The sequence below is a fragment of the Microcebus murinus genome, chromosome 16 (genome assembly GCF_040939455.1).
Source record: "Microcebus murinus isolate Inina chromosome 16, M.murinus_Inina_mat1.0, whole genome shotgun sequence".
In the NCBI taxonomy this organism is placed as follows: domain Eukaryota; kingdom Metazoa; phylum Chordata; class Mammalia; order Primates; family Cheirogaleidae; genus Microcebus; species Microcebus murinus.
The window spans coordinates 63,590,701-63,613,177 of record NC_134119.1 but is presented as its reverse complement, the minus strand read 5'-3'; the positions used below and the strand labels follow the sequence as shown (position 1 = coordinate 63,613,177).

Below are 22,477 nucleotides of genomic sequence, written 5' to 3'. Positions count from 1 at the left end.
AGAGATGGAGATGGAGAGACAGGCAGAGATGAAAACAAACCAGGAGGCTTCCGAGCAGGAGAGACTGAGAAAGGAGGTGAGGCCGAGGGAGCTGGAGGACGGGCAGAGGCGGGGGAGCTGGGCACTGGCCCGAGGGCGGCAAGTGCCCAGGCTGCGGCCTCAAGGGCACCCGGCGGCAGCGTGTTCCCTGGGTGGACACGCGGGGTGCCCGGGTGTGCCTGGGCACGTCTCCATCCTCTCCCGCCGTGTCTCACCCGAGAGGGAATCGTGTGTGTGCCGTGGGGTGGAGCCCCGCACCGGTTGTGCTTTTGTCACCGGGCGTGTCTGCGTGTGTGGTTTGGTGTCTCTGGGTGTGTCCGTGTGGGTTGTGCTGGTGTGTTGCCAGGCATGTCTGTGCATGAGTGTCTCATTTCCCTGCGGCCGGTGGGGCCGTGTTCCTGCGTGACCTAGGACACGGGGAGGGGGGGCTGTGCCTGCGTGCTCCTCAGAGAGCGGCATCACCAGACCGGTGTGTGACGCTGAGAAGCAATTGGTGCCATCGTGTCAGTGTGTCCCTACATGTCACTGTAGGAGGGTGTTGAGCCATGTATCCCAACGTACGAGGTCCAGACCCACGTGTTTCCGTGTGCTGCTGCATCCCGTCACATTCTACGTTGTGTGTCCCTCTGGGAGTCACTGGGCATCTTCTTACAGGGCGTTTGCTGCTCTGCGTGTCAGTGTGTGTTTCATCTCTTTGGGGGCCTCTTCCTTCCCAGCCCAGAGCACAGCCTGGGTGCCCACTGCTCAAGGTGTGCTGTGCGTGTGTGGCCGTGTGTTATGTTGTGCCCGAGGATGCCCCTCCCCCCCCCGTGTTGTGTGTGGTGTCACAGCCCTGTGTCGGCTGTGTCGGTGGGTCACATGGTCAGTGGGTGTTTCATGTAACATGTGGTATTTGTGAAGGGCTGTATGTGTTAGGAAATGCTGTATCAATGTGTTTTGTGTCACTCTGTGTTTGTGTATTACTCCTTTTATGCTGTGTTCGTGTGGCCACACATGTTAGAATATAGCGTGTGCTTGGCCATGCATGCAGAGGTGTTGCAGGTGGCATTTGGGAGTGGCTTACGGGTCGGAGGTGATGGTGTGTGTCGCATTTGGGCACCAGGGTCCTTGGAGGTCCGATCCCACCCTCCTCCCCTGGAGCATCATCCTGGGTTGTGTCTTGTGTCACCAAAACATAACAGAATGTCTTACTTTAAGCATGTGCTGCTTGGGGTTCTCTACGTCCTTGTACGTTGCAGGTCTCTGCACGCTTCCATTCCTACTGTCCTCTGACCATAAATCTGAATCGCATTGTGCACCAGGCTACAACGTGTGTTCCGATGATTCAGTGTGTGTTGTGAATCATCACCGCCAGTACATGTGTGTGAGCTGCCATGGGCCGTGATATATGTCACTGTACATTTCTCTAGGTGCTGGGTGATTGGAGCGGCCACAGGTGTGTCCCTAAATGTTGTGTGTCTGCACACATCGGGTATCATTCCACAGTGTGCGACGTTTGGGAAACCGCAAGTGCATTGTTTACATAGGTGTGTTGTGTGTGGCACTGAGGCGTCACTAGGTCAATACATATTGTGTGTTTGTGTAGCTCCTGGTGTATGTTGTGTTTGTGTGGCCACAGTTGTGCATCACACTCTGTGTGGTGTTTGGACGTGACTCATTGTGTCAGAGAATGCTATGGTGATTTTGATGTCGTATTTGTGCCTGTGTGTGGACAATGTTTGTGTGGCCATGTGCCACAGGATGCCGCCTGCCTTGCTGGGTGCCAGTGTGTGTCACACCGTGTGTGCAGTGTCTGGGTGTGGCTGCGGGTTTCAGCGTCTGCCAGGAGTTGTGAGTCACTCCGTGTAGGTTGTGGCGTGTGCCCTGGTGTGCTAGGCTGGGTCTCCGGCCGTGCGGTGTCCCGTGGTGTCTGGGTGTGGTGAGTGTAGGTGTGTACCACAAGGTGCAGACCGTTGTGTGTCAGTGTGGGTCGTTATCCACGTGGATGGACGCCTCTGCTTTGCTCTGCCCTCCTCAGTCTGGGAAGGAGGGCTGGGGAGCCTCCCCCTACCCAGGGCCTCCCCGCCCCTCCCCGCCCTGCCCCAGCCCAGCCGTCACCACTCCCCAGAGGGCACGGGCTGTGCTGTGCCTCAGAGCAAAAGCCCCAGAGCCAGCACACTGACGACCTGCGAGCCACGAGCCACGGTGGCTGCCCTTTGCGTGCTGCGAGGTGGGGGATCCTGGGCAGGAAGCTGGCTGAGCCCCAAGACCCTGGGGGCCATGGGCGGGGAGCTGGTGCCTGGCCTGGGGGCCCTGCGGCGACGAAAGCGCCTGCTGGAGCAGGAGAAGTCGCTGGCGGGCTGGGCGCTGGCTCTGGCGGGAATTGGCATCGGACTCATGGTGCTGCATGCGGAGATGCTGTGGTTCGGGGGGTGCCGGGTGAGTGCGGCCCTCATGCTGAGGCATGGGAGGCTGGGAACCGGGACCCCCGGGTCTGGGGGAGGAGGGGCTGGGGGCATGGACCCCTGGGTCTGAGGGAGGAGGGGCTAGGAACCCTGGACTCCCGGGACCTGAAAGAGGTAGAAGCTGGGGGCCCTCTCTGCAAGAGGAAGGGAATAGGTCTCACAGTGTTGCAGGCTTTGAAAGTGTTGCAATTAGACGGCTAGAGATCTAGGACCCTGGAGGGCCAGGGGGTGACCGATCAGATATTGGAGTCTCCCGGGAGCAGGTTAGGGGAGAGGTAGCCCAGGTTTGGTGAAAGGAGGGTGGCAAGAAAGACTAACTTCTCCCAGCAGGCGGTAGCTCCTGGGTCCTTATCTAACCTCTAACGTTACCCAGCGCCTCAGCTGCAGAGAGCAGAGCCCAGAAGAAACTGGCCCGGGGGGAGAGGGGGAGGGAAATAGGAAACACACTCCTCTCCCCACCTCCCTTGTTAAGAAGCTCAGTTTCCCCCAGAACCTGCATGCTGTTTAGTGTGGGAAATGGTGGAGAGGTGGGTTTATGGTGACGGACTCCCAGGTCCCAGGGGAGGAGGGGGCTGCGAGGCTAGACTCCTGCCTGAGAGAAAAGGGGGCTCAGAAAGGCTTTGGGGAAGAGGGGCTGACTTTGACAGTGGCGAGTGGCGAGGAAAAGGAAAGGTGGGGTTGGGGCAGGTCTCAGCAGGCACCCGGCACATTCCAGCCCTGGTCAGGGCAGTGATGGGGGCAGACGGAAGACAAGGGCTGAAACCGGTGGCTTGAGGGGAGGACAGAATTGCTTAACAGGAAGGAGGAGATCTGTCTGGGGCAAGGGTTGCAGAAGTGGGCTGGTTGCGGGAGGGCACTGATTTGGAGACTGAGTAGAGAGGACTCCCAGGGTCCTGAAGCTCAGACTTGGATTTGGGGGTGGGGGAGGTGGGCAGCTCCGAAGTGCCCAGTGGCCACATGGAGGGTCGGGGCGGGCAGCTTCCTCTGGCCAGGCAGCCGAGGCCAGGGCAGCAGGCACTGAGGGGGTGGGGCCGCCGAAGCCCATGCCAACAGGAAGCATGGCCGGAGCCTGCCCGCCGCTCCCACACTCCACCGCCGCGCCCAGCAGGGGAGGTAGGGACGTGGTGGACCTGGCCATGGGAAGGGACAAGGGGCCCTTCCTACCCCTGCCCCTCCTTCTCATCTCTTGTTTCGTCCTTCCCTCCACCACCTGCTAGGCCACTGCCTCCACCTTTGGGCCCTTGGGGAAGCAGCTGCAGGTCTCCAAGCCTCAGTTTCCCCATCTGTAAACCGGGAGTGAGGGTTGCAATACATGACCCTAAGAGTCCTCCTCAGCTCCTCTTTGACGACTGCCATGCTAACCTCCCTGTCCCCTCCCCACCTTCATCTCAGTCCAATGAACTCCTTTTGCACGGACCCAGACACCTGCTCCCCAGGGGGAGAGGCCGGAGGAGAGGCAGGTGCCAAACGCCCGGAGCACAGGGAACAAGAAGGAGAGATCTGCATGGCATGGGATAGAGCGGGAGGGATGGGGAGAGGTGCAGAGACAGACAGAGGCCCAGCCACAGAGAAAGACAGATGGGAGGCTCGCAAGCTACCGAGAGACCCGCTAGTGAGATGTATGCAAAGGGAGACAGAACGTCCAACAGAAACAGAGACCCGGAAAACACAAATAGAGACAGAAACAACCATGCCCCGACACAGGGAAATTCAGAGACCAGCGTAGGTGCCCAAGTGTGGACAAGTTGGGATTTGGGTGAAGAGGAATTGGAAACATAGAGATGGCCCCGAGAGAAGCGAATTCAGCATGGGGAGAGGGCAAGTGTCTAGTGGGGTGGGGGTTGAGACAGACTGAAGACAGGGAACCAGGGAGCCATAGAGGATGAAGGGGGTGGGGGAGGGCTGGGGACAACAGCACCATTGTTCTTGGAGGGGGTGGGGGAGAGCAGGCCCCCGGGGCAGGAAACTGGCCCTCTTCCCCTGCTCAGAGGCGGGGTGCTGGCCCAGCCAGGGGAGCTGGCAGCCGTCTTAGGAGAAACAGGTGCAGGGCTCAGCATGGGAGCCCAGGTGGCCCCATCCCCCAGACAACACCCCCCTCCCCAGGCAGGAGTCAACTTCTCTTAGAAAATCCAGCAGTCCCGGTCCCTTCTAGATCCCTCCCTCCAGAATTCTAGATTCCTCCAAGGTAGTGCCACACAAAGAGAGGAAAAAAATACTTCTCGGTGGTTTCTAGAGGCCCCGTGCTTCCGGCCAGATCTGCCCTGGGCTTAGAGCCAGGAGCGAGGGCGGGGGTGGGGACTGGGGGCAAAGGAGACATGGAGGGGTAGGATTTAGGGGGCCTCACAGAGCTGGGGCTGGGGTCCCAAGGATTCAGCCCCCTGGATGAGAGCAGGAAAGGGTGTGATTCAGTCCTTGGGGAGTGAATGATCGTTTTTTAGGCTCTTCTGGAACGGGGTGGGGGGTGGGGGGGCACAAGTGAAGTTGGTTTCTAGGGCAGGGCCAGCTGGGTGGGAAGGGAAGGGGAGGGGGCACTCTTCAGAGGCCAGATGTCTTTTTCTAGACACCTCTGTCTGTCTCCCCCCCACCTCACACACACACACACACACACACACACACACACACACACGCACACGCACACGCACACGCATATGCACGCACGCACGCACGCACAACCAAGGAAGTATTTTTGATGGGGAATGGGACAGGAATACAAGGAATGAGTTTCAAGGTGCCCCTTCAGGGGTATGGGCCCAGGGAGGAGATCAGAGGAGAGGGACACTGGCATCTGGACAGCACTGTCCTGTTGGGAACATCCCTGGGGACCAGATGTTGGTTTTGAGACTTTCCTAGAACTGAGGCATCAGGAGGGGCTGGTTTGGGGGAAAAAGAGGCTAGGAAATTGGAACTTGAGAAGGGACAATGGTTTTGGAGGGAAGTAGAGGGGACTCTGGGTGGAGCCCGGGGATTCACCCCCTTTTCTATCCCTCCCAACAGTGGGCACTCTACATGCTCCTGGTTAAGTGGATGATCAGCATTTCCACCCTCCTGCTCCTGTGCCTTATTGTGGCCTTTCACGCCAAAGAAGTCCAGGTAGGGCAGGCCTGTCCCCTAAGCCATGCTCCCCCAACCCCCACCGCGCCCTGTAGGCTCACATTTTCCACCCCCCTCCTCCTCCTCCTGATCTGAGTAATGAGGTTCCTCCACCCTGAGATGCTGCGTCCACACCCTCACCCACCTGGACGGGATGAACCACAGACAGAGACAGAGACTGCTAGAGCAGCCCGCCGGCCACCTGCAGCCCCCGAGTCCCCCGTCCCACACTCACGGATGCTGGGAGTCCACCCCTCCAGCTCCCCAGCGGTGCTGCTCTGCCCCTAGGTGGCCCTACTCAGATCTCTGTGCTCCATCGTGGGGTCCCCACCTATTCCAGTCCCCAAGCAAGTGAGTGCCCATTCCTGAGCACCCCATCTTGTGCAAACACCCCACCTCCCAGACACAGAAACTCTTCCCAGCTATACTCCCCCTTGGGTCTCACCCAGACACATCCCAGCCCCCATCTCCCCAGATCCTGTTGCCCCATTCCCCTCCCCCATCCCCTTACCCCTCACCCCACACCTTTGCATATAAAATGGGGGTTACTGGCCATGTGTGGTAATGCCCCATGCAGTGCCTGGGACCTAAGAGGTGCTCAGTAAAAACGTACACATTATCATTATCATTACCACTATTGTAGAGCAGTTAAGTGGCCTGGGTTTGTAGCCCAGTGTGCTCTCATCCACCTGGGAGACCTGAGCCTCGGTTTCCACATCTATAAAACGGGTATGATCATAATAGCGCTCTCACTGTGCTGTGAGCATTCACTGAGTCACAACATGTAGAGGGGCTAGAGCAGTGCCCGGCATATCCGAGGTGCCCAATAAATGTTGGCTGTTTTTATTGTTCATAAAAAACACTTAGTTATTACTATACAGTTACTCTGAGTGTCCCAGAAACAGGAGCTCCGGATTGTGGAATGTAAGCTCCAGGGAGGCAGGATTTCTGTCTGTTTTGTTCACTCTGCATCCTCAGCAGATAGAACATCGCCATGCTGGACACATGCAGGCGCTCAAGAGGTGTTCATGGGCTGGAAGGGGCTAAACTGGGGGCAAAGAGAGGAGAGAATGTGGAGAGATGTCTCCCTCATGTCCCCGCCCTCCCCAGCCCTGCACCCCTGCGCTATCTCCCTTCCTCGCAGGCGGAGCGGGCACACCCCCCTTATCTCGGGGCGCAGGCGGGCCACTGCCTGACCTTCGCCTGACCTTCTCCCTCGCTGGCTCCTTCCCGGCAGCTGTTCATGACCGACAACGGGCTCCGGGACTGGCGCGTGGCGCTGACCGGGCGGCAGGTGGCGCAGATCGTGCTGGAGCTGGCGGTGTGCGGGCTGCACCCGGCACCCGTGCAGGGTCCGCAGTGCACGCAGGGTTCCGGGGCGCCGCTGGTGACGACGCAGCCCTGGCCCACCTTCCTGGGCCAGGGGGAGGCGCTGCTGTCGCTGGCCATGCTGCTGCGCCTCTACCTGGTGCCCCGCGCGGTGCTGCTGCGCAGCGGCGTCCTGATCAACGCGTCCTACCGCAGCATCGGCGCTCTCAACCAGGTCCGCTTCCGCCACTGGTTCGTGGCCAAGCTGTACATGAACACACACCCGGGCCGCCTGCTGCTCTGCCTCACGCTTGGCCTCTGGGTCACCACGGCCTGGGTGCTGTCTGTGGCCGAGAGGTGAGGGCGCTGCAGCCAATGGGGGTGTAGTAGTACCTGGAGCACCTCCAGCCCCAGACAGCCAGGGCTGCCCTGTACGGTGGTGCAGGTTGGGGGCCCCTGGAGCCAAGCAGTGGAGAAAACTCACACTTTGCGTCCCTTTCCTTTCCCTGGGTGAGATTTGTCCACACCCTCGTCCACCGAGGTTGGAGGAACCAACAGGCCAGCTCCAGTGCAGACACACAGACCCCAGGAAGCCCTTCCCTGCTGGCTCACAGTCCCAGGTGTCCAGGGCCCTCACGAGTTAAGCTTTTCCTACTACTCCTGATGCAAGGGGCCTGTAGACAGAGTTAGACAAATCTCGGCTTTTCAATCCCTCCCATGGCTGGACCTAACCGCCCCCTTCTACGAAGCGAGGGGAAAGGAGGGCAGAGTCCCACCAAGCCTTTGTAGCGTCTCATTTTCTGGTCCTGATAGGGCCACTTCTAGGCCATCTTTGTGGAAGTTAGAAAAAGGCACCCCTTTTCTAGAAGGGGTGTTAGAAAAGGCACCCCTCCTCTGTGGGGAGGCAGGCCCCTGCCAGGGTCTGACAAGTGACCTTCAGGCTGGGTTTCAGCCCCTCTCAACCCTCATCCACACCTGAGTGCATCAGCCTCGCTGAAACCATCCAGGCTTTGGAACTGGCCAGATCCATGTTCAGATGCCACAGCCCAGAGTGGCTGAGCAATTAGTCCAGGTCACACAGCAGAGAGGAGGTCAGGCAGGCTCTCCAGAGCTCAGAACTTACTAGATCTTCATCCTGGTGCTTCTTGGGACTACAGTGTATTATTGGGGAGGGGAGTGGAGGGGAGTAAACTTGGAAACCCCCAGGGTGGGGTTTCAGAACTAACCCACACTTCCCCATAGGCAGGCTATTAATGCCACCGGACACCTTTCAGACACACTGTGGCTGATCCCCATCACGTTCCTGACCATTGGCTATGGGGACGTGGTGCCAGGCACCATGTGGGGCAAGATCGTCTGCCTCTGCACTGGAGTCATGGTGAGTGCAGCCCCGTCAGGGACTCTACCCCCAACCTAAACTGGTCATCCTCTGGGCCCTAGGAAACCATGGAGCCAACATAGGCTCTCAGGGACACCTGCTGAGAAACCTGGGTATCAAGCACCCCCAAAGCCCCATTCCCTCTTTAGGAGCCAAGATACCCAGCCCCATTTCCTTTTAGGAGCAAAGAGTCCAGCCCCTAAGTCCTTGTGCTTTCCAGAACCTAGGACGCTAACCCTCACCCTCCTTGGGGACCCAGGCCCCTGACTTCCCAGCCCCATATTCTCTCAGAACCCAGGAATCTATCCCTCAGCCCCATCAAGGCCCAGGCATCCTTCTCCTACTCTCTCAATTGTCCAGGACTCAGGCACTCAGTTTTCCAGCTCTAGGTTCCTCAGGAACCCAGGAGTCTGGTCTCCCAGCCTCTGTCAAGGTTACAGAATCTAGTCATCAAGTGCATGCTGTGGGGCCAGGCTACAATCCTGCTTCTGCCACTCCCTAGCTGGCGAGCTTAGGCAAGGTCACATCTCTCTGGGCCTCACTTTGTTCATCTGCAAAATGGGGATGCCAGTACAGACTCATGGGGTTGCTGAGATGATTAAATGGGTTCAACCATGCAAAGGACTTCAAATAGTACCCTGCACATAGCAAGTGCTCAGCAAATAGTGCTTGGGAGCACAATTGTTGTAACTGGTCCCAGGCAACCAGCCACCCTCACCCCAGCTTCCATGCCCTCAAGGATGAGGCAGAGGCTCCAAAGCCCCAGACTCAAGCCCCCTCCCCAGAGTCAGCTTCCTCCTAAATCCAGACAGCCACCTCCTTCCCTCCATAGACCCAGCCATCCAGTTCCTCCTACCCTACCCCTACTCCCCTCCAAGGTCCAGTACCCACAAGATCTTCACCCCCCCACACACACAAGACCTGGTTCCCCTCACCCTCAGGGACCTACGCCACCAGCCCTTAGCCCTGATGTCCCAGAAAGGACATGGTGACCTACGCCACCAGCCCTTAGCCCTGATGTCCCAGAAAGGACATGGTGATACACCAAGTCCTGGGTCCACAGGTGATGGATGAGGTGAAATTCCCTACCTCCCACAGTGGCAAGTTTTTGGAACAAGGGGAAAAGGGGCAGAGGCTCAGGTAGGGACTCTCAGGGCTTGACAAAAGGAGAGGCTGAGACCTAGAGAGATAAGGCTCACTGCCCCTTCCTGGCAGAGAGGCTCCGTGGCACAGTGGGATAAGTGTAGCTCACATGCACCGAGCACGTGCCCTGTGCCAGTCTGTGCTCCACACACTTCTCAGGTATTAACTCGCGAAATCCACAGAGTAGCACTGTGAGGCCATGCCCATGTCACAGATGAGAAGCTGAGATATTGAGAGACTAAATAACTTGCTTAGAGCTGGGCTTAGAACCCAAGCGGTCCTTGGAGCCAATGTTCCTGACTAGTAAGTTGTTCTGAGTGACTGAGAGCTGAAACATAGTGGGGGAAGCTTCAAAGCATTCATTCTAACTCAAGGACAAGTGAGCAGGGACCACGGAGCAGTTGGGATTTGGCAGGGCCTTGAGGATCAGGAGCACCGGGAGAATGAAAGAAGGATGATTGTTCGGAGGAGGGCACTCAGGCAGAGGAGAAAGAATGCAGCCAGGGCTGGGAGTTGTCTGGAAGGGAAGCATAGACTTTGAGAGGCCTCGAGAGCCAGGCTGAGGTCAGGGCAGTGGGAGCCCAGTAGGAGATCAGAGTGAGGGGGCAGGGTCATAACACAGTGTTAGGTCTCCCTGGGGTCACGATAGGGTGGGTAGGAGGCTCGAGATGGTCCAGGAAGGAGAGGACAGGCCCAGAGCTGGGCAAGGCTGTTAAGGTGGGAGGAAAGGGAGGAGCACCCTCTATGACCTGATGGCCAACTAGGTGTGAGCAGTGAGGGGGAAGGGGCCCTGCAGGAGCCAGAGGCCTCACCCAGAACCAGCCGCCTTCTCCCTCCTCCAATCATTATCTTTAATGAAAGAGGCCATTCTGATGGTGTGAATACTACACTTAGAATTTAGACTTAGACACATGTGATTTCAGCTCCATCACTCTGAGCTGTGGGACCTTGGTCCTTCTTTCTGAGGCTGTTTGCTTGTCTGTCAACTGGGGATGGCTGTACTTGCCTTTTATGGCTATTGGGATGGCTTGAAGAGGGAGCTGGTGGCACAGGACTGGCGCCTGGAGCCCCACAGCCTCCTGCCACGGTGCCTACTGTGCCCACAGGGGGTCTGCTGCACAGCCCTGCTGGTGGCCGTGGTGGCCCGGAAGCTGGAGTTCAACAAGGCAGAGAAGCACGTGCACAACTTCATGATGGACATACAGTATGCCAAAGAGGTGAGGATGGGCATACGGCACCCAGAGCACGCCCCCTTCCTCAGGAGCCTGGAGTCCAGGTCCCTAACCTGCTCCTCCCTCAAGACCTAGGAGTCCAGGCCCTCAGCGCCCTCTTCCCAGAGCCCCGGGGTCTATCTCCACTGACACTGTGCCACCCACTCCCAGATGAAGGAGTCAGCTGCCCGAGTGCTGCAAGAAGCCTGGATGTTCTACAAACACACGCGTAGGAAGGACTCTGGAGCTGCCCGCAGGCACCAGCGCAGGCTGCTGGCCGCCATCAATGCGTGAGGGCCACTGTGTGTGTGTGTGCATGCACCCAGGTGCACACGTGTCTGCGTCACCTCTCTGCATGGCTTGTGTGCATGTCCGTGTCCATGCCTGTCCAGGTCAGAACACCCACATGTAGTCTCACTGAACAGCTGTCCCCTGGCTCTGACCACAACTCGTGTCTGTGCTGGTTTATCTATGCATGTCTCAGAGTGTCTGTGGGCCTGGGTACCCGGGTCTCTACTGGGGATGGGGGTTCATGGGTACAGTCACCCACTTCTACCCCTTCAGCTCTCAGGCAAGTTTTCTCCTTTGTTCTCTGTCTACACTGGTCTCTCCTCTCCTCATACCACCCCTGAGCTAAGGCCACATCGGGGGACCAGGCTTTTGGGAGGCCTGACTTCTCCCCCACTTCTTCCCACAGGTTCCGCCAGGTGCGGCTGAAACATCGAAAGCTCCGGGAACAAGTGAACTCTATGGTGGACATCTCCAAGGTACTAGGATCCTGCGGGAGGAGGTCTGGAAGAAGGGGGAGTTTGGGGCCACTAGTAGGGATATCTGGCCTTAGAACAAGGAACCTTGGCAGGGGCCTGGCACACACAGCTACTTGGTAAATGTTTATGGTTGAATGGATGAAGGAATGAATGACGCAATACAGAGCTGCTTACACTTAAGTAAGGTGTGGATTCCTTATAAACTTAAAAAAAAAAGAAACTGTACAAAGAACTTCAGTGTTTGGGTTCATTATCTTTATTGTCAGTTACATGCAGACGGATATAAAATTCCCTCCAACAACGACTGATAATACAATATAATAAAACCAAAGCAAATTTACAAACCAAGTTCAAACATAGATGGCAAAACCAATAAAATTCAAATTAACAACACGGACTTGGAGACAGGTGACATTGTTTCAGTAAACTCAATCTCTGCTGCTATTATGAAAAGGGTGTGACCAGGGCAATAGGGGCTTCCAGGCCCGGCAGGCCTGCCTGGCTCACGCACGATTCAGCTTCCTCACCCCCTTCTGCTGCTAAGACCCCTTGATTCCACCAGTGCTCAGGGACAGTGACATCACAACACCCCCTTGGCCTGGCTCACACCGCCTTCCGCTTAGCCATTGGCCTTTGCTTTTTCTCATTAGCCCGCGACAGTTCAAACAGTGGCCTTTGGCACTAATGCCATGGTAAACACAGTCACAGATGTAGGTCCCAAAACTGCACAGCAGGTCACAGTGGCGGCCCAGATCTGCAGGAATGGGCAGGTCATAATTTCTGAAGGTCATCAAGCCAAAAACACAGAATTCAAGAATCTCCACAGAAAGCTCACAAGCCCTCAAGGATCAAGCTATGAATCCTAGTTTGAGAGTACAGTGAAGGGCTATGCAGATTTTGAAGTCAGGAATCATCAATTCCACAAGTATTTAATGATCACCTACTGTGTTCCAGGGGCTGCCTTGGGCATTTCATTTAACTGTTCCATGTCTGTTTCCTCAGCTTGTCAGTCGAAAAAAGGATTTGCAATCCCCACAGCTTTTAGGGAGATTTTAAACCATACAGGAAAAGCGCCTGGCCAAGTAGCTGGGATTTGGCAGGTGGTCAATAAGTGGTCACAGTTATTATTGAAGATAATCCTCGGGGAGCCATAGGATTTAGTCAATGTCGTTTCCATTACCTCACCCTATGGAGCAGGGAGGGGGGTCCACCCCAGTCCAGTCCCCTGACACCTCCAACCCTCTCCTCCTGCCTAGATGCACATGATCCTGTGTGACTTGCAGCTGGGTCTGAGCAGCTCACACCGGGCCCTGGAGAAGCGGATTGACACACTGGCGGGGAAACTGGATGCCCTCACCGAGCTGCTTAACACTGCCCTGAGCCCACAGCAGCTTCCAGAACCCAGCCAGGAGGCCACGTAGCTGGTGAGGGCGCTGGGACTTGGGCAGGAAGGCATCCTGAAGGAAGACTGTCTGTGGCCAGCACCCTGTGTGGCTAAGGGGGGGAGGATGGCCTGGAGACAAGGCCACTCTTTCTCCTCGGCTCTGGCTCTGTCTGGAGGAAAGGACTCTGAGTTCAGAGCTAGATTGGCAGTGAAGGAAAGACACACTTCTTCTCCCTTTCACTGACACTCAATACCCTTCCCCCTCCTCTGCTTGCTCTGTCTCTCTCTCTCTGTCTCTGCCTATCTCTGGTACTATTCTCTGGCTGTCGATCCTATTCCTCTGTCCAAATGCCCATCCACACCCTGGTCTCTTGGTGCCCAGATATCCCTACCCTCTTCTTACCACCTCTGCCCCCTGGTTCCTGTCTGCCTCTGCCCTGTGTGTCCCCACTCTCTCTCCTTCTTTCTGGGCTGTCTGTCCATCAGTCTCTCTCTTTGTCTCTCCAGGACCCATGGAGGAGGAATCAGGCTACTTTCCCTAGGACTGAGGAGAAGGACATCCTCCTTACCACTTCTGACCCAGCCCCGAGAATAAGGCACCTCAAGTGCAAGGACTGAAGGGAGACCCACCTTGGGACAGGTTGACTCACTGATGGCTGCTGGAAGGGACACTGGCTACAGGGGCAAGCCCTCCCCAGGTGGGAGCATGGTCACCACCACCCCACAAACCCTCATCAAAGACATTCTCACTATGCTGCTATAGATGACCTCGGGCTTTCAGTTATAAGTGGAGGTGCCTGGGGGCTGGACTCCTGGGGAGGAATGGAGGAGGGGACTAGAGGCCTAGAGTCCAGGGTTCTGGGAAGCTTCAGTTACTGCTGGACGAGCTAAAGGAACCAGGTATGAGGCTGGGGCCAGGTGGGAGGTGGCGTCCCCTGGAAGGGCAGCAAGGAGACACCAATTTTCCAAAGCTGCAGGGACTACCCCGTGGGGAGGACGGTGGGAATGCAACTCACCAGTCTCTGCTCTTATACTTTGTAATAAATGTTAAACAAAAGCCAGAAGTTGCTGTTTCCTTATAAATACATCTACTCTTCAAACTGGCAGATCACACAGTGGCATGCCATTGCCCTGTCTGAACCTCAGTTTCCCTATCTATAAACAGAGGCTTTCCCTAAGTGCCCTTCCAAACCTTGTAGGCTGGGCAGTCCTCAACTCCCAGATCTCAGGCTAACAGCAAGAGCTTTGAATTCAGACAGATCGGGGTTCAAATCTTGGTTCTGCCACCCTCTTGCTGTGTGACCTTGGCCAAGTGGCTTTACCCCTCTGAACTTTTTACCTCACACGTGAACAGGGATGGTCTTTCCTTGGAACCGTTGTGAAGATTAAAACAAGGAGGGGCACAGAGGGTTGGGCATTTAGTAAGAATGAAATACATGACAGAATCACTTCTATTATTGTTAATGATTTTCATACACAGTGCATGGCTGCCCTTTTTCTTCCTTTTTTCTTTTTTGGCGGCTTTTTCCCTTCTACTCATGCCTTACCAGAACCTAGATGGTAACTTACTCGAGAGACGAACAGAAGCCTCAAACTATCCCACATAGCCAATACGCATCTAGCCAAGAGGAGTCTGCTAGGACTGGGGGAAAGGAGAGGGGCTGGCACTTACAGAGGCCCCTGTGTGTTGGGCTCTGTGCTCCCTGCTTTTCATCAGTCACCATGACCACGCCATGCCCCTCCCTGCCCCACCATACAGATATAGAAACTGAGGTTTCGAGAGGAGCCGGGCCTGGCACAAGGCCCCTAGCCAGGAAGCTGGGGCCCGCTGCAGAGCCCACACTCACACCCAGCCCGGCCCACTGCTGAGCCCTCCCTCTCTGCTTTGCCTGGCGTGAGTCAGAAGCGGAGTGGCCTTGGGCCTTGAACCCAGATCTGACTCCCCCACAGTGGCTCCATTCCAGCTTGAGGGGCTGATTCATTCTTGCTTCCCTCGCTTTGAGGGGAAGCCCAGGCTGCCAGTCATCCTCCTCTGCTGAGCTATCTTTGGGTTTCCCTAAAAGTCCACAGCCAGCCTCACCCCTCAGCCCTGAGAGCTAAATCAGGGCCTCTACCACCCACTGCATACACTGCGCTTCCTCTGGATGTCAAAGGAATAAAGTTGGGGGCAAGAAAGGACTGGAGGAGACCTTCAACACCTCCCGCTGCAAGAAGCCCTCCTAGCAGTGTTGTCAGATCCCCTGCCAAACCCATGCCTCCGGGACCACTCTTTCCTCGTGCAACTCCCCTTCAGCTGGCAAACTCCTTCCTTCTCTTCCATTAGGCGTTGGCTTAGGTGTCCCCTCCTCCAGGAAGTCCTCTCTGAAGCTCCCACAGCCCCATAAACCTGCCCCCATCACAATAATAATATTGAGTCAAGCACCATGCTAAACCCTTTATACAAGTGATCTCACAAAAGGAGGCAAAGTGAGCACCACTGGTCCCATTTTACAGATGAAGAAACTATCCAAAGCCTTAGCAAAGAGGCGGGAGAGCGAGGCTATGACCCAGGTGGCCTGGTCCCAGAGCGCTAGCACTTAGCCCGCTGGCCCATTCAGACACTCAGAGATCATGATACTGTATTTTCACTTTGGTTCACTATCGTGTCTTCAACACCAAGGGCCTGGCACATGCAGGGCCTCAGCGAAGGTCACTGGATGAACACACTCAATGCCTGCGGTGACCCAAAGCTCCTCACTTTCCACCACATGTTGGTTTCAGTTGAGACAAGGTGAGAAATGGTTAGAAGGGGGTTTGACTAAGAAACTGAGAGAACACACAAGAGATTTCATGTTCTGAATAATATTGGGTCTACCCCAGCCTACTTGTCCCACTCTCCTCTGTGGGGCTCAGGTCCCAGTGCCCCATTTTGGCACCTCTTCTCACCAAGTCAACACTGCCTAAAGGCCCTGAGCCAGGAGCTGGACTGCGGACATGAATCAGAGGGCTCTGTCCCCCAAGGCTCAGTCTCGTGTTCACATTGGCTACTTCCCTCTCCTATTTCTGTTCTGCCTCCACTCCCAGGAGAGGCCTGAGTGGGGAAAAGAGAGTCTGGAGAGGGGCAGGGGCTTTCCCAGGGTTATACAGCCAGTCGCAGGCTGAGGCTGGGGCCAGGCCCCGGCCTTGCCCCTTCACGCATCCCTCATACTGCCCCGAGGACTTCCTGACACCCACACCTTCCCCATGCTCAGAACTCTTCAAGGATCCCGCTGCCCTCCTGTCAAAGTCTAGCTCTGAGGCCCAACTCTTTTGTCTTTAATTGAGATATATTTTACACAGTACACAAATTTTAAAGGTAATCTCAATAAATTTTTATAAATACACTCACCTGAGTAGCTACCACTTAGCTCATGCTAGAAGTTTCTAGTCCTCTAAATGCTAAATCCTAAATGCTAGTCCTCTAAATGCTAAAGTCCTCTAAATGTCCCTCCCAGCCAATACCCCGCTCTATCCCCACTAACCACCATCCTGACCTCTACCTTGATTCCTTTTGCCCAACTTTGAAGTTTGAAAGGAACCCTGCTGCATGCCCTGGTGTGTATCTGCCTCTTGGGCTCTGGGTAGTGGCTGTGAGATTCAGCCATCCATGCTGCTCATCCTTTTCACTGCAGAGCAGTGTTCCACTGCGTCAGCACACCCAGGCCTCACCTGGGGGACTCTTCAAGCTCTTGTCCCCGCCTCCTCCTCCAGTCTCCCTCTCCCCTCCCTGTCCTGTATCCTCTTCCTTCCCAAATATCCTTTGTTGTAACTGCCCACTGCTCTCCTCTCCCTCTTGCCCCACCACTTAGAACAAACATCTCCAATATTTGTCCAGTTCTTTATTAAGGTCCCTAATGGAAACCGACACCAGATTGGCACTCCAAAGACCTGCTTTGAGCTTTTTTTTTTTTTTTTTTTTGAGACACAGTCTCGCTTTGTTGCCCAGGCTAGAGTGAGTGCCGTGGCATCAGCCTAGCTCACAGCAACCTCAAACTCCTGGGCTCAAGCAATCCTCCTGCCTCAGCCTCCCGAGTAGCCGGGACTACAGGCATATGCCACCATGCCCGGCTAATTTTTTCTATATATATTAGTTAGCCAATTAATTTTCTTTCTATTTATAGTAGAGACGGGAGTCTCGTTCTTGCTCAGGCTGGTTTCAAACTCCTGACCTTGAGCAATCCGTCCGCCTCAGCCTCCCAGAGTGCTAGGATTACAGGAGTGAGCCACCGCACCCGGCCTGCTTTGACCTTTTATGCTGTGCGGAATAGCTGCCAGCAAATAAAAACCAACCGAGTGCTTTGTACGATTTAGAGGGGGTGTCAAGTGGTAAAACTTTCCTATCTTTTACAAGGATGAACTAGGCTCTTCTTCAATTTAAGTCCAGTCCACCTCCACTATGTCCTGTCTCTAAACCCTGTTATCTACTTAAGAAACCAGCTTGTAAATCTCCTGGTCCATTTTCCCTCTATCACTCCTCTCCACATACAAACATGCTGTAATTTCTCCCGTCTTATAAATATCCCACTGGAACTTTCAGAAGCATTTTAGATTCTCCATTGCCCTTAAAGTTCACTATTTATTCACCAAATTGCAAAACATCGGGAATTGAAATTGAGAGTCTTTATTTTAAATATTATAAAATGATATGCGGAAATCCTTAAAAGTTAGTTCTTAAAGAACAAACTCCTGATACAGGCAATGATGTGGAAAACTTTCACAGACAGAGAGCTAAAGAAGCCAGATACTCAGAAGACATGCTGTAAGATTTCATTTACATGAAGTTCAAAAACAGACACAACTAATCTCTGTGCCTGTTTTTGACAGGCATCAACTCAGTGGTTGCTTCTGGAGTGGAGGAATTGACAAGAGAAGGGAAGAAAAGTTTCTGGGGTGTTGGAAATGTTCTCTGGTTAGTGGTTATGTGAGCATATACATTTATAAAATCTATTGACCTATACATGTAAGATCTGTGCCATTTATGTACTTTACCACATTTATACTTCACCAAAAGTAAAAAATAAATAAAGAAATATTAGTAATTATAAATTTTTCCTTATAGAACCTGTACAAAGAAGCCAGGCACAGTGGCTCACGTCTGTAATCCTAGCACTCTGGGAGGATTGCTCGAGGTCAGGAGTTCAAGACCAGCCTGAGCAAGAGTGAGACTGCATCTTTACTAAAAATAGAAAAATTAGCTAGGCACTCTATGGTCCCAACTCCTTGAGAGGCTGAGGCAGGAGAATTGCTTGAGCCCAGGAGTTGGAGGTTGCTGAGAGCTATGATCATGCCACTGCCCTCATGCCCAGGCAAAAGGGTAAGACCTTATCTTAAAAAAAAAAAAAAGAATCTGTGTTAGGGTACTGAGAAGTTTCCATAACATAGTTAGACTGGGGGGGAAAGCCACATCTATTCCACGGTGGACTCCACATACACCTCCAGCAACTGCCCCGTATCTCCACTCCCTAGTTGATCTGCTTCTCTTTGGAACCTTTTGCTCCCTTGGTGCCAGCTCACCACCTCCCTTGGTATTGCCGCTCTCTGTCAGCCTCTCTTCAGGATGCCGCCCTTTTCCCTGATTCTTACACGTGGGAGGCTCAGGGACTTGGCTCTGCTCTCTTCACCCCATCAGGATGGATGATCTCAGCAAATCCCTGGGCTTTAAATATCATCTGTACATGAGCAACTCCAAAATTTAGCATACTTGTACAGTTTTTGATAAAATGACAGGACATTTGTAAATGCCTTAAAAAAACAAACAAAACTCTAGGGGAAAATAGTGTGTTTATATGATGGAGGGGAAAATGGGAGAAATAAGATAATTGGGTGAAAGATATGTGGAAGTTCTTTATGCCCATAATAGCTTTGTGCATGTTTTTAAAATTCTATAATAAAAAGTCAGAAAAAAGGTGAGTGGGTAAGTGAGTTGGAAAGAAAAAGAAAAAAAAAAAAAAAGTAAAAAGTCAGACCAAGCCCTGGCTTCTCTCCCTAACTCCAACTAATGGATGTCCAATGTGCATCTCAAAGTTAACACATTCAAAGCTTGTTGATTTCCCATCAAGAACACTTCTCCCCATCCTGGGAAAAAGCATCAGTCTTCATCCAGGTGGACAGGCCCAAAACCTCTAGGACTTTTTTTTATGGTGTACAACCTGATGTTTTGATATATGTATACATTGTGGAATAGCTAAATGAAGCTAATTAACATATGCATTATCTCACATACTTACCTTTCGTGGCAAGAACACGTAAAATCTACTCTTTTAGCAATTTTCAAGTATACAATACATTGTTATTAACTATAGACGCCATGTTGTACAACAGGTCTCTAGGATAACTTATTTATTTACTTATTTATATTTAGAGATGGTATCTTGCTATGTTGCCCAGGCTAGATCTGAACTCCTGGGCTCAAGTGATCCTCCCGCGTCAGCCTCCCGGAGTAGCTGGGACTACAGGTGCACACCACTGTGCCAAGCTCTAGGATAACTTCTAAGTCATCCCTGATTCATGCTTCCTCTCACACCCCATATTTAATCCCTTGGCTCAGCCTTCAAAACAGATCCCATTTCTCGACCTTTCTCACCTTATTTGTCAGCACCACCCTCTTCCTTAACCACCAGCGTCTCCTGCCCAGACGTGGTCATCATCTCCTGCTTCCGCTCCTGCAGGCTATTCTTTTCACAACATTGTTTTCATTTAACTTTTCTGTACATAGATACTAGTCACATGATTCAAAAAACTTAACACTTTTTTTAAAAGTCTTCCTTACAGCCCTGACTCACATCTATTTATAATCCTCACCCCTATAGACAACTACTATGAATTTTTGTCGCTCACCAGAGAAATCTTTATAAAACAGACATCAGAACAAGCTGGTCCTTGTTTGTGGCCCTCCAATGGCTTTCTGTTACACTTTCAAGTCAATTTCAAATGCTTACCATGAATGCTTACCTAGAAGACTTTATATAACCTGGCCCCATCTACATCTCCATCCCTAGATAATCCTGCCCCTCTTCTATTCCCCTTGCTCTGTTCCAGGCACTCTGGCTACCCTGACAATCTTTGGACAGCCAAGCCCACTCCCACCTCAGGGTCTTTCACATATTGTTCTTCAGCATCTTCATATGGTTCATTTCCTTACCTTCTTTCAGCTCTCTGCTCAAATGTCACCCCCTCAAAGCAGCCTTTCCTGACCACTTGTCACTCTCTGTGACCTCTATCACTGTCACTTCCTTTATCTTGATTTTTCTTTTTAATTAAAAAATAAAAATTGTATAATTTATGGTATACCACATGATGTACTGATATCTGCATATATTGTGGAATGGCTAAATTAAGCGAATTAACATATACATTACCTCACATGTCATTTTTTTGTGGTGGGAACACTTAAGATCTATACTCTCAGTAATTTTCAAGTATACATTGTTATTAACTATAGTTACCTTGTTGCACAATGAACTTATTCCTCAAGTCTAAGTGAAATTTTGTATCCTTTGACCAACCTCTTCTCAATCCCTTCCCCCACAATTTTCTTTTCTTCCAATTTATTTTTACCTGATGTCATCTGCTCCACTAGAATATCTGCTCCTAGAGGCCAGGTGCCTGTCCTATTCACAATAGGACCTCCAGCCTACAGCTGTGCCTGGCAAATGACTAGAGTTCCATAATTCATGCAATATATAAGCGAAGAAAAATGACTAAAGAGATGAAGAGATCATTTGGCAACGGCTCTCAAAATTCCCAATGCACATACCCTTTGACCCAACAATTTCACTTCAAATAAGATATTCTACTAATATTACTATCATAAACATGCAATCAGTTGTAAAAGGATAATAATTGCAGCAAATGTTTATAAGAGCAAAAGTTCAGCAACTGTCTAAATCCCCATCATAAGGAAATTGTTAAATATCACATATCCACATAACAGCATATCACGTCGGTAATATAAGAAAATGCAGCTATCTGGGTGGCTGACTGCACCACTGACTTACCACCAGGTAAGTTGCCTAATGCCAAGGAAATAATATGGGCTTGTCCTGGAATGAGACAGGCTCAGATTTGAATCTAGGCCCTGCTGCTTCTTAGCTATGGGGCCATCAGTAAGGTCCTTCTTTCTTTCAAACTCATTTTTCTTCTTCTGTTAAACAGGAGGAGAAGATTGTAGTGATGTACATAAAGCAGAGAACTCAGAGCCTGGTACACAGTGGGCCCAAGGTCAATCTAAGCCCCTTCTTTTCCTTTTTAAAGAAATGTCCACCTCTGAGGGTTGCCTCAAGGTGAAAATGGCGATGGTGGGTGGTCTGGGGTTGAGAAATTCAGATAATAAAAACAGATATGGCCTGAGATGAAGATGTAACAATAGACACTGACAGACAAAATACAGAGATGGCCTGTCATGTGTATGTTGAACACCTACAATCTCTCTGGAGAACTCAAGCCAGTCTGTGTGATTGGTGTTTTCCCCTAGCCTGCAGCAGCCTGAAGAAATAGTTCCACCTGGCACTGGTGCTAGGGAAATGGCAGCAGGGATGAGACCCTTGAGGGGAGGGGGCTGCTTACAATCAACCACTCTCATGGTTGTACATCACAAAATAATGACAACATGTAGTGCTACCATGTATTAACAAAAGGCATTGTTCTAGGCACTTTCCCCCATTTAACCGTGGCAGCAACGTTGTAAAGTGTCATTATACCCATTTCACAAAAAGGGGCATAGAAATAGAGAGCATTAAAGGCATGTGGCCAACGTCAGCGCCCGCTTAAGTGAACCCAAACATGCTCTCAACCCCCATGCCTTGCTATTATGTAACAGCAGCTCCGGAAGGAAACTGGGAACCGTTGTGTTAGGAATGGAAAATGGAAACCAGAGGTGGAGACTTGCTTTTATGTGCTTCCCTTTGGCTGCTTGAATTTTGTCAGTATGTACATATATTATCTCTTCAAATGTAATTTTTAAGAACACTTTAAATAAGATTTCCAGTAAAAAGTGGGAACTTTCCCACTCACCTGTGTATCCTACCACGTGGTAACCACCAAGCCTAGCTAAAAAGGCGCCAAAAATCTGTTTGGCTGCGCATGCGCTCTCGTAGGCTACGCCCAGTACTCCTCTTCAGCGTGCGCAGGACTCCACCCACGGGCGTTTGAATTTGCTACATTTGCCTGGATCACTCCTCCACTGCGGGCCCCTAGGGTTTTAAAACTTGGTTCCGACCCCTGACGAGTCCGCGTCTCCCCCAAACTTTCAGGATAAAGCCTGACCTTAGAGGCCCTTCAGGATCTGACCTGCCCACTCTACTGCCTCATCTCCCACCCCAAGAAGACCTCGAGTCCAAGCCAGTCTGGACCTTTCTCCCGGGGTTCTCTCCCCATGGAGTGCCCTTGCCTTCAAGGTCCAACCGGACCTGCGCCCTTTCCTAGGTGATTTGATCTAGCAGTCTCCCTCCACAGACCGGATCTCTTCAGGGCACACGCCAGGTCTGATTCATTCGTGTGTTCTCCGCACTCACTCAGGACACTGACATTCCTTCCTGCCGCCCCACCCCACGGCTTCCCGCCAACATTACTGAAGAGGCAGAACTCAAGCCAAATTCGCCGGAACCGCCGCCATCCCTCTTTCACTCCCTCTTCTCTACTGACCCACCCTCTTCTTTCCCCGCCTTCGCCAACCACAAATATGCGCACGCGCATTG

At 52.6% G+C, this 22,477-nt stretch overlaps 1 protein-coding gene and 1 long non-coding RNA gene across 5 annotated transcripts; one reads left to right on the top strand and one right to left on the bottom strand.

The window, feature by feature from the left end:
* The first annotated feature begins 1,892 nt into the window (after positions 1-1,892).
* Positions 1,893-13,828, top strand: KCNN4 (potassium calcium-activated channel subfamily N member 4). Of its 4 annotated transcripts, none has more exons than XM_075993150.1 (9): positions 1,893-1,957; positions 5,478-5,573; positions 6,811-7,238; positions 8,124-8,259; positions 10,509-10,619; positions 10,785-10,903; positions 11,311-11,380; positions 12,637-12,804; positions 13,272-13,828. In XM_075993150.1, the coding sequence occupies exons 2-8, from the start codon at positions 5,490-5,492 to the stop codon at positions 12,799-12,801; spliced, it is 1,113 nt and encodes a 370-aa protein (XP_075849265.1). In that variant the 5' UTR covers positions 1,893-1,957; positions 5,478-5,489; the 3' UTR covers positions 12,802-12,804; positions 13,272-13,828. The 4 variants fall into 4 exon arrangements, with proteins under 4 accessions (XP_075849265.1, XP_075849264.1, XP_012616731.1 ...); XM_075993149.1 differs by having other exon boundaries at positions 1,896-1,967; XM_012761277.3 differs by lacking the exon at positions 1,893-1,957 and adding an exon at positions 2,180-2,457.
* LOC142861095 (uncharacterized) lies at positions 11,616-22,436 on the bottom strand. The gene is made up of 3 exons (XR_012912466.1): positions 21,795-22,436; positions 20,780-20,925; positions 11,616-12,134 (listed from the first exon to the last, which is right to left on the bottom strand). It is a non-coding gene; the product is annotated as an uncharacterized LOC142861095 (long non-coding RNA).
* Positions 22,437-22,477: the final 41 nt, after the last annotated feature.